At 49.0% G+C, this 15,182-nt stretch overlaps 1 protein-coding gene across 2 annotated transcripts in view; it reads left to right on the plus strand.

Annotated features, from left to right (window-relative positions):
- Positions 1-15,182, plus strand: part of abhd14a (abhydrolase domain containing 14A) — a 105,826-nt gene that overhangs the window by 17,129 nt on the left and 73,515 nt on the right. Inside the window, exons 2-3 of one of the 2 annotated variants that reach the window (XM_041190828.1) lie at positions 4,698-5,004; positions 13,774-13,889. In XM_041190828.1, the coding sequence (XP_041046762.1) occupies positions 4,742-5,004; positions 13,774-13,889 (379 nt within the window). In that variant the 5' untranslated portion in view covers positions 4,698-4,741. The remainder of the gene's footprint in view (positions 1-4,697; positions 5,005-13,773; positions 13,890-15,182) is intronic. The other variant, XM_041190829.1, reaches the window with a different exon arrangement.

The following is a 15,182-nucleotide window of genomic DNA, read 5'->3' on the forward strand; positions in this document are numbered from 1 at the left end:
GCTCCCTTGCCATCCCATTACTCCTTGCCCCCTTCGCAATCTCATTGCTCCTTGTCCACTCGCCATCCTCCTCATGCCTTTGCCCCCTGAGCATCCCATTGCTTCTTACCCCCTCGCGATCCCATTGCGTCTTGACCCCTCGCGATCCCATTGCGTCTTGACCCCTCACGATCCCATTGCGCCTTGCCCCCTCGTGATCCCATTGTGCCTTGCTCCCACACCATCCATTGTGCCTTGCCCCCTTGCCATCCTGTTGCACCTCGCCCCCTCGCCATCCCATAACGCATTGTCCCCTCGCCATCCCCCAGAACTTGCCCCCACGCCATCTTCCAGCACCTTGCCCCCTCGCCATCGCATTACTCCTTGCCACCTTGCAATCCCATTGCGCTTTTCCCACTCGTCATCCTCCTCATGCCTTTGCACCCTCACCATCCCATTGTGCGTTGCCCCCTCGCCATCCCATTGCGCATTGCCCCCTCGCCATCCCATTGCGCATTGCCCCCTCGCCATCCCATTGCGCATTGCCCCCTTGCCATCCCATTGCACATTGCCCTCTCGCCGTCCCATTGTGCCATGCCTCCTCGCCATCCCATTGTGTCTTGGCCCCTCACCATCCACCCATGGCTTGCCCCCACACCATCCTGTTGCACATTGCCCCCTCGCCATCCCATTGTGCCATGCCCCCTCACAATCCCATTGTGCCATGCCCCCTCACCATCCCCTCGCTCTTTGCCCCCTCACCATCCCCTCGCTCTTGGCCCCTTCACCATCCCCCCGCCCCTTGCCGTCCCTCCGCTCCTTGCCCACTCACCATCGCATTGCGCTTTGCCCCCTTGCCATCCCATTGCACCATGCCCCCTCACAGTCCCATTTTGCTTTGTCCCCTCACCACCTTCCCCGTGCCTCGCCCCCTCTCCATCCTCCCCGGGCATCGCCCCCTCGCCATCCCATTACGCCTTGCCCACTCGCCATCACCCCACGCCTTACCCCCTCACCATCCCATTGTGCATTTCCCCCTCGCCATCCCATTATGCCTTGCCCCCTCGCCATCCCCTGGACCTTGCCACCGTGCCACCTTCCTGCACCTTGCCCCCTCACAATCCCATTGTGCCATGCCCCCTCACCATCCCCTCACTCTTTGCCCCCTCACCATCCCCTCGCTCTTGGCCCCTTCATCATCCCCCCGCGCCTTGCCGTCCCTCCGCTCCTTGCCCACTCACCATCGCATTGCGCTTTGCCCCCTTGCCATCCCATTGCACCATGCCCCCTCACCGTTCCATTTTGCTTTGTCCCCTCGCCACCTTCCCCGTGCCTCGCCCCCTCTCTATCCTCCACGGGCATCGCCCCCTCGCCATCCCATTACGCCTTGCCCACTCGCCATCACCCCACGCCTTACCCCCTCACCATCCCATTGTGCATTGCCCCCTCGCCATCCCATTATGCCTTGCCCCCTCACCATCCCATTACATCTTGCCCCCTCGCCATCCGATTGCTACTTGCCCCTCACCCTACCATTACACCTTGCTTACATGCCTACCGATTACGCCTTGCCCTGTCGCCATCCCATTGCACATTGTCCCCTCGCCATCCCCTGGACCTTGCCACCGTGCCACCTTCCTGCACCTTGCCCCCTCGCAATCCCATTGCTCCTTGCCCACTCGCCATCCTCCTCGTGCCTTTGCTCCCTCACCATCCCATTACGCCTTGCCTCCTCGCCATCCCATTAAGCCTTGCCTCCTCGCCATCCCATTGCGCCTTGTCCCCTCACCATCCTCCCCATGCCTTGCCCCCTCGCCATTCTCCCCGTGCCTTGCCCCCTCACCATCCCTTCGCGCTTCACCCCCTCGCCATCCCATTGCGCATTGTCCCTTCGCCATCCCCCAGACCTTGCCCCCGCGCCATCTTCCTGCACCTTGCCCCCTCGCCATCGCATTACTCCTTGCCACATCGCAATCCCATTGCTCCTTGCCCACTCATCATCCTCCTCGTGTCTTTGCCCCCTCATCATCCCATTGCGCCTTGTTCCCTCACCATCCCATTGCGCCTTGCCCCCTTGCCATCTCATTGCTCTTTGCCCCCTTGCCATCCCATTGCGCTTTGCCCTCGCCATACCATCACGCCTTGACCCTTCACCATTCCCCCATAACTTCCCCTTTGCCATCCCCTCCCTCCTTGCCCCCTCGCCATCCCCTCCCTCCTTGCCCCCTCGCCATCCCCTCGCTCTTTGCTCCCTCACCAGCCCCCAGCACCTTGCCCCCTCACCATCCATCCGCTCCTTGCCCACTCGCCATCCCATTGCACCCCCATTGCGCCTTGCCCCCTCGCCATCCCATTGCACCTTGCCCCCTCACCATCCCTTCTCACTTCGCCCCTCGCCATCCCATTGCGCATTGTCCCCTTGCCATCCCTTCGCACTTCGCCCCCTCGCCATCCCATTGCACTTCGCCACCTCGCCATCCCATTGCACCTTGCCCCCTCACCATCCCTTCACACTTCGTCCCCTCGCCATCCCATTGCGCATTGTCCCCTCCTCCTCCCCCGAACCTTGCCCCCGCGCCATCTTCCTGCACCTTGACCCCTCACCATCCCATTACTCCTTGCCCCCTCGCCATCCCATTACTCCTTGCCCCCTCGCAATCTCATTGCTCCTTGCCCACTCGCCATCCTCCTCATGCCTTTGCCCCCTCGCGATCCCATTGCGCCTTGCCCCCTCACGATCCCATTGCACCTTGCCCCCTCGCGATCCCATTGCGCCTTGCCCCCTCGCGATCCCATTGTGCCTTGCTCCCACACCATCCCATTGCGCCTTGCCCCCTCGCCATTCTCCCCATGCCTTGCCCCCTCACCATTCTCCCCGTGCCTTGCCCCCTCGCCATCCCATTGCACATTGCCCTCTCCCCATCCCATTGTGCATTGTACCCTCGTCATCCCATTGCGACTTGCCCCTTCGCCATCCCATTTTGCTTTGCCCCCTTGCCACCTTCCCCATGCCTCAACCCCTCTCCATCCTCCCCGGGCATCACCCCTTCGACATCTCCCCATGCCTTGCCCCCTCGCCATCCCATTACGCCTTGCCTCCTTGCCATCCCATTGCATCTCGCCTCCTCACCATCCCATTGTGCCTTGTCCCCTCGCCATCCTCCCCATGCCCTGCCCCCTCGCCATTCTCCCCGTGCCCTGCCCCCTCACCATCCCATTGCGCATTGTCCCCTCGCTACGCGCGCACCTTGCCCCGCGCATCTCCCCACACCTCGCCATCCCATTGCACCTTGCCCCCTCGCCATCCCATTATGCCTTGCCTCCTCACCATCCTCCTGTACCATGCCCCCTCGCCATCCCATTACGCCTTGCCCCCTCGCCATCCCTTTGCACCTCACCCCCTCGCCATTCTCCTGTACCTTTCCCCCTCGCCATCCCATTGTGCCTTGCCCCCTCACCATCCTCTTCGTGCTTCGCCCCTTGCCATCCCATTGCGCCTTGCCTCTTTGCCATCCCACCACTCCTTGCCCCCTCGCCAACCCCCCATGCCATGCCCCCTCACCATCCAATTGCGCCTTTCCCCCTCGCCATCCCATTGTGCCTTGTCCCCTCATCATCCCCCCACACCTTGCCCCCTCACCATCTAATTGCACCTTTCCCCCTCATCATCCGCCCGCACCTTGCCCGCTCGCCATCCCATTGCACCTTGCGCCCTCATCATCCTGCCACTCCTTGTCACCTCGCCATCCTCCCATGCCTTGCCCCCTTGCCATCCTATTGCACCTTGCCCCCTCGCCATCCCATTGCGCCTTGCCCCCTCACCATCCCATTGCGCCTTGCCCCCTTGCCATCCCCCCGCTGCTTGCCGTCTCGCCATCCCATTGTGTCTTGCCCCGTCGACGTCCCCCGCGCGCCTTGTGCACTTCCCCCCAGCTCCCAGCTCCCCCTCTTCTCTCAGCAATGTCACCGCCGCATCCCCCCCCGCCCCCGTTCCCCACCTTACCATTTTTCTGTCTAACCTCCTTAGCCTCAGTCACACATGTTCTCACTCTCATTCTGAATGTCATGTTAAACAATCAATATATTGAAAAATGTATTTTAGATATTAATAGATAAAAACCAATCTGTCCTTTGATTCCCACAGAAATACCAATAGTATTGAACACCCTGTAAAAACTTCTCTCAGTTACTACAGGAACCTTGTAATTCTTGCAAAAGCAAGACTCAGATCTCTGAAATAACCATGCAATATGTTGGCCGTGACTTACTCAGTAGGAACTTTGTAAGTCTGATAAATGATAAGTCTGCTGTGTGGTGTTACAAGCTTCTTACCATTCATTGCATTTTATATTTATATAGAATCATAAAAGTACCATGTGACAGATCAGTTCATGGCTGTATTGAGGAGCTTGGAGATGGACCAAGCAGATTTACTTGACACCCAGCAATTGAAATATCTAAAATAATAACAAGGATGTGGCACACTCGAACTCATCTACAGAGTAATTCAAAATCCTTGTCAGTCAGATGTACTATACTTAGTTCCCAGTGAACAGTACCTGGATACAATTTTATCTTCAAATAAAGGACCCACGTTACTGTTTCACCAATTCCTGTGTGTGATTGGTACTTTAATGTCAAGAAGATGATGTGGTTCATATTACAGAAAATGCTGTATTGTGGAAGTATCTCATATCTCTAGGTCATTGTGTTTTCAGGTTCCTTCGTTATCATTCCAGATTTCTTTGTGGTGAGGAAGAATATGCAGACCTGTTCCTTTAATCGATTCAGACTGCTGGCCTTCCTGTTTGTTGTCGGTACCACACTTATGGTGTACTATTTGCTTCCCCGCATCCTGCTGCACAACGTTACGTCCTCAGGGCCATCTCAGGGACTCAACATGGCGAACATTAAACAGCTCACCATCAATCTCACAGTGGAGAAAAACCAAAAGCCAGGACTCTCGGAAATTTTCTACCGGGAATCATTACCTCCAGAGAAGGATGGAGAAAGCCTAAAGCCTAAGTAAATAAGCTCTAGAAAATGGTTGCATTTCACCTTCAGTTTGAGTCGGCACACATTTATACAGGAACTGTTACTGTCCAGTTACAGTCTGAAACATATGGTTTAATTTGTAGAAACATGATTGTTCACATCTTATTTGTCTTTGTACATGGCTTTTTCTTAACACACTCGCTTTGTTTGTTTTTGGACATAAACATTAGATTTCAAGCCTTATCTTTTTGAGATTTATCTGCTCAGTTCTTTATTCTCAAGTTATAGTCCCATTTGCCACTCTCTCATTCTGCTTTAGTCTTTAACCTTTTATTTGGCCACCACTGCATTGCATTTGGGATTGAGACTCGAACCTCAATATTAACTTGAGGGAGAGAGCATGAGTGTGCCATATGGCAGGATGGCTATGATTTTAACAGGGGTGCCTTGTGATCATTTTACTTCTGCATTTTGCATCTCTGCTGTGCATGAGTGGTATGGCACAGAGCAGCATGATGTGATTTTGCTTTGACTATTTAAAGATCCAGTTCAGGGATGAATGGGAGATCGAGGGTGGGAGCTCAGAGGATTATGCAGTGAAATGAGAACATAGCAATGGGAGGAAGGAGAGCGAATGCTGCCCCAAGGTTTACTGAGTCTTCCCTGGGTGCTTTGAATGCAGTAAGGCTTAGGAGGGAGGTTGTGTTTCCGAGCAACAACAAAAAAGTTTTGCTGCCACCATGTTGGGCAGTGTCACAAGAGTGGAGCAGGAGATGCATTGCCATTTAACTGTGTCAAATAGCTTCAATGACTTGTCCAGGTCAGGAAAGGTCAGCAACTTTAGAGATGCGCCAACATCTCCCTCTGTCTTGTCGAGCATTCTTCATTCACAGCACTCCTCACACTGACTTCATTTTCATCAATATCAATTGTTAGGTTTGCAGTCATACCCTCTTATCCTCAACTGCCCTTCCTCCAACTACCATTTCCATTCACCCCAATCCTTATGTAATCTGATATCGCCCATGCAGCTCCCGCGATTCTTGACACACATCCTCAAACGGAGCACTTAAATGCATTCCAATGATTGCAACCTGAAAGTTCCCGGGCAGGCCGCACATAAGTCAAACCTACCAAACAATTTAAAGGGACCACACACTCAAATCAAAATGAGAGAATATATTATTCATGATGCATCTGGCCAACTGCCACCTTCATTACATGTACTGACCCCACTGGGTGCATACATGCCTCAGCCGTTCATTGGTCTGTCAAATCACCCTTGCAGAACAAGAGTGTCGAATGCCAGGGAGAGAGTAAAGACCAGAGGTAACAGTTTTTAAAATTAATTCATGGGATGTGGGCTTCGCTGGCTGGGCCAGCATTTGTTGTCCATCTCCAGTTGCTCTTAAGAAGGTGGTGGCGAGCTGCCTTCTTGAACCGCTGCAGTCCCTGTGGTGTAGCTACTCCCACAGTGCTGTTAGGGAGGGCGTTCCAGGATTTTGACCCAGTGACAGTGAAGGAACGGCGATATATTTCCAAGTCAGGGTGGTGAGTGACTTGGAGGGGAATTTCCAGGTGGTGGTGTTCCCATCTATCTGCTGCCCTTGTCCTTCGAGATGGTACCGCAAAGGTAAAAAAACCATAATGGGAGTTATGTACAGGCCTCTGAACAGTAGTCAGGATGTAAGGCACAAGATACACCAGGAGATAGAAAAGGTGCGTAAGAAAGGCAAGCTTACAGTGATCATGGGGGATTTCAATATGCAGGTAGACTGGGAAAATCAGGTTGGTAGTGGATCCCAAGAAAAGGAATTTGTGGAATGTCTACGAGATGGCTTTTTGGAGCAGCTTGTGGTGGAGCCCACCAGGGAATAGGCAATCATAGATTTATTGATGTGTAATGAGGCAGATTTGATAAGGGAGCTTAAGGTGAAGGAACCCTTAGGAGGAAGTGACCGTGATATGATAGAATTTACCTTGCAATTTGAGAGGAAAAAGCTGGAATTGGATGTAACGGTATTACAGTTGAATAAAGGCAACTACAGAGGCATGAGAGAGGAGCTGGCCAGAATTGACTGGGAGATGAGCCTAGCAGGAAAGACAGTGGAACAGCAATGGCAGGAGTTTGTGGGAGTAATTTGGGAGACACAGCAAAAATTCATCCCTAGGAAGAAGAAGCATACTAAAGGGAGGACAAGGCAACCATGGCTGACAAGGGAAGTCAGGGACAGCATAAAAACTAAAGAGAAAGCATACAATGTGGCGAAGAGCAGTGGGAAACCAGGGGATTGGGAAGCCTACAAAGACCAACAGAGGACAACTAAAAAAGAAATAAGGAGGGAGAAGATTAAATATGAGGGTAAACTAGCCAGTAATATAAAAGAAGATTGCAAGAGTTTTTTTTAGATATATAAAGGGTAAGAGAGAGGCAAAAGTAGACATTGGGCCGCTGGAAAATGACACTGGATAAGTAGTAGAGGGGAACAAAGAAATGGAGGAGGAACTTTGCATCAGTCTTCACAGTGGAAGACAGGAGTGACATCCCCAAAGTTCAAGAGAGTCGGGGGGGCAGAAGTGAGTATGGTGGCCATTACCAAGGAGGAGGTGCTAGGAAAACAGAAAGGTCTGAAGGTGGATAAATCACCTCAACCAGATGGATTACACCCCAGAGTTCTAAAGGAAATAGCTGAAGAGATAGTGGAGCCATTAGTGGCAATCTTTCAGGAATCACTGGAGTCAGGGAGGGTCCCAGAGGACTGGAAAATCGCTAATGTAACCCCCTTGTTTAAGAAGGGAGTGAGGCAAAGGACGGGAAATTACAGGCCGATTAGCCTGATGTCAGTCATTGGTAAGATTTTAGAGTCCATTATAAAGGATGAGATTTCAGAGTACTTGGAAGTGCATGGTAAAATCGGGCAATGTCAGCATCGTTTCATCAAGGGGTGGTCATGGCCGACAAAACTGTTAGAATTCTTTGAGGAGGTAACAAGTAGGTTAGACAAAGGAGAGCCAATGGCTGTTATCTACTTGGACTTCCAGAAAGCCTTTGACAAGGTGCCGCACAGGAGGCTGCTCAGTAAGATAAGAGCCCATGGTGTTAGAGGCAAGGTACTAGCTTGGATAGAAAATTGGCTGTCTGGCAGGAGGCAGAGAGTGGGGATAAGGGGGTCCTTTTCAGGATGGCGGCCGGTGAATAGTGGAGTTCCGCAGGGGTCAGTGTTGGGACCACAACTTTTCACTTTATACATTAATGATCTAGATGAAGGAACTGAGGGCATCCTGGCTAAGTTTGCAGATGATACAAAGATAGGTGGAGGGACAGGTAGTATTGAGGAGGCAGGGAGGCTGCAGAAGGATTTGGACAGGTTAGGAGAATGGGCAAAGAAGTGGCAGATGGAATACAATGTGGGGAAGTGTGAGGTCATGCACTTTGGTAGGAAGAATAGAGGCATAGGCTATTTTCTAACTGGGGAGAGAATTCAGAAATCTGGAGTGCAAGGGGACTTGGGAGTCCCAGTCCAGGATTCTCTTAAGGTTAACTTGCAGGTTGAGTCGGTAGTTAGGAAGGCAAATGCAATGTTGGCATTTATTTCGAGAGGACTAGAATATAAAAGCAAGGATGTGCTGCTAGGCTTTAAAAGGCTCTGGTCAGACCACATTTAGAATATTGTGAGCAATTTTGGGCCCCGTATCTCAGGAAGGATGTGCTGGCCCTGGAGAGGGTCCAGAGGAGGTTCACGAGAACGATCCCAGGAATGAAAGGCTTAACATATGAGGAATGTTTGAGGACCCTGGGTCTATACTCGATGGAGTTTAGAAGGATGAGGGGGGATCTGATTGAAACTTACAGAATACTGAAAGGCCTGGATAGAGAGGACGTGGGGAAGATGTTTCCATTAGTAGGAGAGACTAGGACCCGAGGGCACAGCCTCAGAGTAAAGGGAAGACCTTTTAGAACAGAGATGAGGAGAAACTTCTTTAGCCAGAGAGTGGTGAATCTATGGAATTCATTGCCACAGAAGGCTGTGGAGGCCAGGTCATTGAGTGTATTTAAGACCGAGATAGATAGGTTCTTGCTTGGTAAGGGGATCAAAGGTTACAAGGAGAAAGTAGGAGAATGGGGTTGAGAAACCTATCAGCCATGATTGAATGGCGGAGCAGACTCGATGGGCCGACTAGGATTTCTGCTCCTGGGTCTTATGGTCTAGTGGTTGTGGGTTTGGAAGGTGCTGTCGAAGGAGCCTTGGTGAGTTCCTGCAGTGCATCTTGTAGATGGTATACACTGCTGCTACTGTGCGGCAGTGGTGGAGGGAGTGAATGTTTGTAGATGTGGTGCCAGTCAAGTGGTCTGCTTTGTGTTGTCAAGCTTCTTGAGTGTTGTGGGAGCTGCACTCATCAAGGCAAGTGGAGAGTATTCCATCACCCTCCTGACTTGTGCCTTGTCGATGGTGGACAGGCTTTGGGGAGTCAGGAGGTGAGTTACACATCACAGGGTTCCTAGCCTCTGACTTCTTGTAGCCACAGTATTTATATGGCTAGTCCAGTTCAGTTTCTGGTCAATGGTAAGCCCCTCAGGATGTTGATAGTGGGGGATTAAGTGATGCTAATGCCATTGAACTTCAAGGGGCGATGGTTAGATTCTCTGCTGTTGAAGATGGTCATTGCCTGGTACTTGTGTGGTGCAAATGTTACTTGTCACTTGTCAGCCCAAGTCTGGATCTTGCCCCCAGGACTTGCTGCATTTGGACATGGACTGCTTCAGTATCTGAGGAGTCGCAAATGGTGCTGAACATTGTACAATTATCAGCAAACATGCCCACTTCTGACCTGATGATGAAAGGAAGGTCATTGATGGAGCAGCTGAAGATGGTTGGGGCCTAGGACACTACCCTGAGGAACTCCTGCAGTGATGTCCTGGAACTGAGGTGATTGATCTCCAACAACCACAACCATCTTCCTTTGTGCTAGGTATGAGTCCAACCAGTGGAGAGTTTTCCCTCTGATTCCCATTGACTCCGGTTTTGCTAGGGCTCCTTGATGCCACACTCAGTCAAATGCGACCTTGATATCAAGGGCAGTCACTCTCAGCTCACCTCGCCTCTTTTCAACTCTTTTGTCCATGTTTGAACCAAGACTGTAATGAGGTCATGTTGCATTGCTTTTCAACCATATAGTCTTCCATTGAGTGTCTGGCTGCCTCTAATCCATTGCACCACAGCATAGCACTGTGGATTCTGGAAATCTAAAATAAAAACAGAAAATACTCATCAGGTCTAACAGCGAAACATCTGCCTCCTCTCCCACTGGCCCAGTCTAACGTTGCACAATTGCAAGTTGAGGAGTTATTGACAGGACCCTCACCAGCTCTAATACCGAAAAGATGTTGGCTGCTTAAACCTTAAATACAGAGAAAGGAACAGAGTAGCCTGCCACTACCTCTGGTAAAAACAAAGGCATTTCATGATGTAGAAGTGTTACAGAAGGAAAGGTTTATACTTCACCAAGGCTAAGCAGATGTGTGTATTTGTCAACATTTCTTTGGAGTATATTAAGATTAACAAATTGCACCATTTTCTCATGTTCCCATTATTGGATGGTGAGTACCCATTCTGCTTTTCATTTGTTTGCTGCTGAAGATAGAAAAGTGAGTTGACTGACCCCACTTGATGGATATGGAACCTGTGGATGGATCATTACAGGGTTACTTGTGTTGAGGAGGTGGGGTGTATTTTAATGTTGTTCTAGTGTGAGTGCCTAATTGAACCTTTGAGCTATCAGGGCATCCCTGGCATCACAAGCAGCAATGTGATAGGCTGGCTGGGCACCCCAGTTTTCTTTTTGCCCTCATCAGGTGTATTGCCCAGAGCAGTTTCTTCCTCCTGGCCCTCTAGCATTTACTGCTACATTGTCCTGGAGCCCCTCACTGCTGAGGGATGAAGGGTGTCTGCAGACTTGTCTAGACAACTTCACGTTGATGGCCTGTTCGATCACACATCTGACATCGTTTGGAGTTGTACTGCTCCTAGTGTTGATTGGTGGGATTCCTTAGAGGTGTCAGCCAGGTTTGAAGGGGACATCGTTTTGGGTTGGTTCCTGGTTAGGAATGTTGACTATCACAGTATGAAAATATGATGACAGCTTCCAGTGACAGTGCTGCAGATGTGCCTGGAGCTGTTTTTGTAGTTGTGCGCTAGCTGCCTGGTGATGGAATGTGGTTTTGTTCATGGCAAAAAGGGTATTAGTCTGACAACAATAACCTGTGCATGATTCAGACCCATGTGGTTTCAAACAATAAACTTTAATATACATTGACTAATAACAGTATAACATTAAATGGTGAGCAAATGATGCAACCTCTTTTTTCACGAAGTTGGGTTCAAGCTAATGAGACACAGAACCTTCATAGATGGAGTTCTGACTGTCCTGAGAGTTTGTGGGTGGATTTCTGACTGTCCTGAGATTTTGTGGATGGATTCCTGACTGTGCTGAGAGTTTGTGGATGGATTCCTGACTGTCCTGAGAGTTTGTGGATGGATTCCTGACTGTCCTGAGAGTTTGTGGATGGATTCCTGACTGTCCTGAGAGTTTGTGGATGGATTTCTGACTGTCCTGAGAGTTTGTGGATGGATTCCTGACTGTCCTGAGAGTTTGTGGATGGATTTCTGACTGTCCTGAGATTTTGTGGGTGGATTTCTGACTGTCCTGAGAGTTCACGGATGGATTTCTGACTGTCCTGAGAGTGCTCTGAAATTGAAGGGGAGAAAGTTCCCATTCTGATATGATTTGGCCACCTTGGGCTGCACCAATGTACAATAGGATGTGTGTGTTTGCTGTTTGAGGCTACATGTTTAGGTGTTGACCTGGCCTCTGATCTTTTAACCATCTTCTCTGTCCCATCAGCTCTGTTTAATACGTAGGCAAAGTGGCATTACAGACCTGAGTGCCTTGCAAAACCTCTCACCGTGGTATGTAGATTGGGAAATTTGCAGATGATACAAAGATTGGCTGAGCAGTGGATAGTGTAGAGGATAGCCATAATCTCCAAAATGATTTAGATGAGTTGGTAGTGGGCGGTAAAGTGGCAGATGGATTTTAACATAGAGAAGTGTGAGATCATACATTTAGGGAGGTCAAACAGTTACAGGGATTACACAATAAATGGGAATATACTAAGAGGGGTAGATGAAGTGAGAGATCTTGGCATACAAGTACACAGGTCCTTGAAGGCAGCAGTTCAAGTAGACAAGGTTGTAAAAAAGGCACATGGAATGCTCTCCTTCACTGGCAGAGGTATAGAATATAAAAGTAAGGATATAATGTTGGAATTGTATAAAACACTGGTGAGGCCACAACTGGAGTATTGTGTGCAGTTCTGGTCACCACATTACAGGAAGGAAGTAATAGCTCTGGAAAGAGTGCAGCGGAGGTTTACAAGAATGTTGCCAGGGTTCGAAAAGTGTAGCTACGAGGAGAGATTGGATAGGTTGGGGTTATTTTCCTTAGAACAAAGAAGGCTGAGAGGTGACTTGATTGAGGTGTAGAAAGTTATGAGGGGAATAGATAGAGTGGACAGGATAAAATTGTTTCCCTTGGTGCAGAATTCTAGAACTAGGAGACATAGATTCAAGATAAGTGGCAGAAGGTGTAGGGGGGACATGAGGAAGAACATTTTAACGCAGAGGGTAATGGGTGACTGGAATTCGCTGCCCAAGTTGGTGGTAGAGGCAGAAACTTTAAACTCTTTTAAAAAGTACCCGGAACTGCACCTAAAGTGCTGTAAGCTGCAGGGCTATGGGCCGGGTGCAGGAAGGTGGGATTAGAAAGGGCACCTAGGTGTCCTCGGGCTGGCATGGACAAGATGGGCTGAATGGCCTCCTTCTGTGCAGTAACTTTTCTACAGTTCTAAGTGGTGTTTTAGCAACTGCCCCTTATCTGAATGCCTGAATGGCACAGCTAATTTTTCACAGAATTTTTTTTCCCTCTTTTCACCACATTCACTGGCAAAATATCTCTAAATGTTTTGACCATTTAAACCAGCCAGAGAATTGGATTTCAGTTCATGCTTATTCCAGCTACTGTGATTACAATGAAAGATTAAATAGAAACATTGAAGATTTCCACACAGAAGGAAGCCATTCGGCACATTGCATCTACAACTGCTGGCCCTGCAAATAATCCTTCCATAACTTGCTTTATGTGCAGCTGACTGTGATACCCTTGCTATATCTTCAATTGCACTTTGGAAGGAGGCAGATGCAAAGAAATTGAGGGTGGTGTTGACCTGCAAAGCCACTGGTAGTCAATGGCCACCAGGTCCAGCAGGCAGCAGGCTGCCTTCTTGGAGGCTGCAGAGGTCTCAGCCTTCAGAAGTATTGCTCCTGTAACAGATCAGGGAGGCTATGCCTGTGATTGTAGGCTCTCTAAGGTGGGTAGGGCCTTCTGAGAACTCGCCCCCTTTGTTACATCCTTCTCTGGCCTTCAGTAGTTCCCTCCCTTTTTGCTGTTTGTTCACATTCTCCTCCTATTCCTCAGTCTAATCAAAAGCAGTCACCCATCATGATCTTCTGGTACTGAACAATCTCAATAAGTATAGAGAGGTAATAGAAGTTCATAAGTATCCCTATTTAATAGATACATTCCTCAGACCACTCCATGTTAGCTAGGAGTTCCTTGGTTGAGCTATAGTTTAATCACATTATCTTTCCCAAGTGATTTAAGTTTTAACAGTTGTGCACCTTGTCCTTGCTCCTCTGAAGTTACATTTCAGTGACACCTTGCATCATTTTGTTTGTTCAGCTTGGAGGTACTCCTTCTACATGGGCAGGCCTTCAACTCGAAGACCTGGGAGGGTCTAGGAACACTCAATCTGCTAGCGCAACAAGGACACAGAACTGTGGCAGTGGACTTACCAGGTAAGGTATTTCAGGCAAAAACAGAATTACCTGGAAAAACTCAGCAGGTCTGGCAGCATCGGCGGAGAAGAAAAGAGTTGACGTTTCGAGTCCGCATGACCCTTCGACAGAACTGTCAGTTCAGTTTGTCAGTTCTGTCGAAGGGTCATGAGGACTCGAAACGTCAACTCTTTTCTTCTCCGCCGATGCTGCCAGACCCGCTGAGTTTTTCCAGGTAATTCTGTTTTTGTTTTGGATTTCCAGCATCCGCAGTTTTTTTGTTTTTATTATTATCTAAGGTATTTCAGGCATTAGCCTCTAATCATTGAATCGTGTGAAGAAGGCAGTTATTGGATAAGGTCTTCTGCATTGGAATGTGAACAGTATTTTAAGAGCTGACTTCCTGTACGATGTTATATATTCCCCTCCTCAGGATTGCTCACTGGTTGCTGACCTCTGCATTGATTTCGAACTCCCTCAAAGCAAGAGCTGTAGTGTGACTATTGACTGACATGAGAATCTGCAAAATCGGATAAGACTCTTTGCTTTATCAAGCCCATCACCTCTTTGGGATTTAAGAAAAGAACAGGGATTGAAATTACCTACCTGGTCATTATCAACCAAAATATGGCCCTAGTTTTAGACTGGGAAAAAAATAGCAAACTTTCTTTTCTCTTTAACCTTTCTCCTTCAAGCCAGGGATTCCTGCCCTGATTTAGTTGATCTTAGTCAGGCTGAATTAGGAATGTAAGGATTGTATGCTATTGTTTATCACGTTGGAACATCTATGTGTGTGAACATCAATTGAGGATAAGACTGGACTTGTGTTTTGCCAAGGAGGGCTTTTTACATTTTGATATAATAAGAAAAACAGAATTCTGAGCTCTGAAGCTCAAACATCCAAAACCACTTTTTTATTTTGACAAATGATAAGAGGGCTGATAACTCAGACTTTGAGTGTTTTTGTACAAGTCAGGGTCACTGGTTATAGTGCTTCTCACTTGGCCACGATCAGCTAACTTGACACGATATGGGCCTTAAACCCAGGAAGATCTTTATGGCTGAGTCACTCATTGCTGTAACCAGTTGATGTACTGGAAGTGCCAGTTTTGCCTGAGTTTGGACTCCTGATATGGCTTCTGCTGACCTAATGCCCACTCCTTTCTCCCCAAATGCCACAGATACAACAACTTTTTAAGTTCTCTGCTTGAAGGCAAGTCCAATCCACAGTACCACAATCTCCACCACAGATAGGGCAAGGAGACAGGTCCAAAATCCAAAACAAAAACAAAAATACCTGGAAAAACTCAGCAG

Source organism: Carcharodon carcharias, chromosome 7 (genome assembly GCF_017639515.1).
Source record: "Carcharodon carcharias isolate sCarCar2 chromosome 7, sCarCar2.pri, whole genome shotgun sequence".
Classification (NCBI taxonomy): domain Eukaryota; kingdom Metazoa; phylum Chordata; class Chondrichthyes; order Lamniformes; family Lamnidae; genus Carcharodon; species Carcharodon carcharias.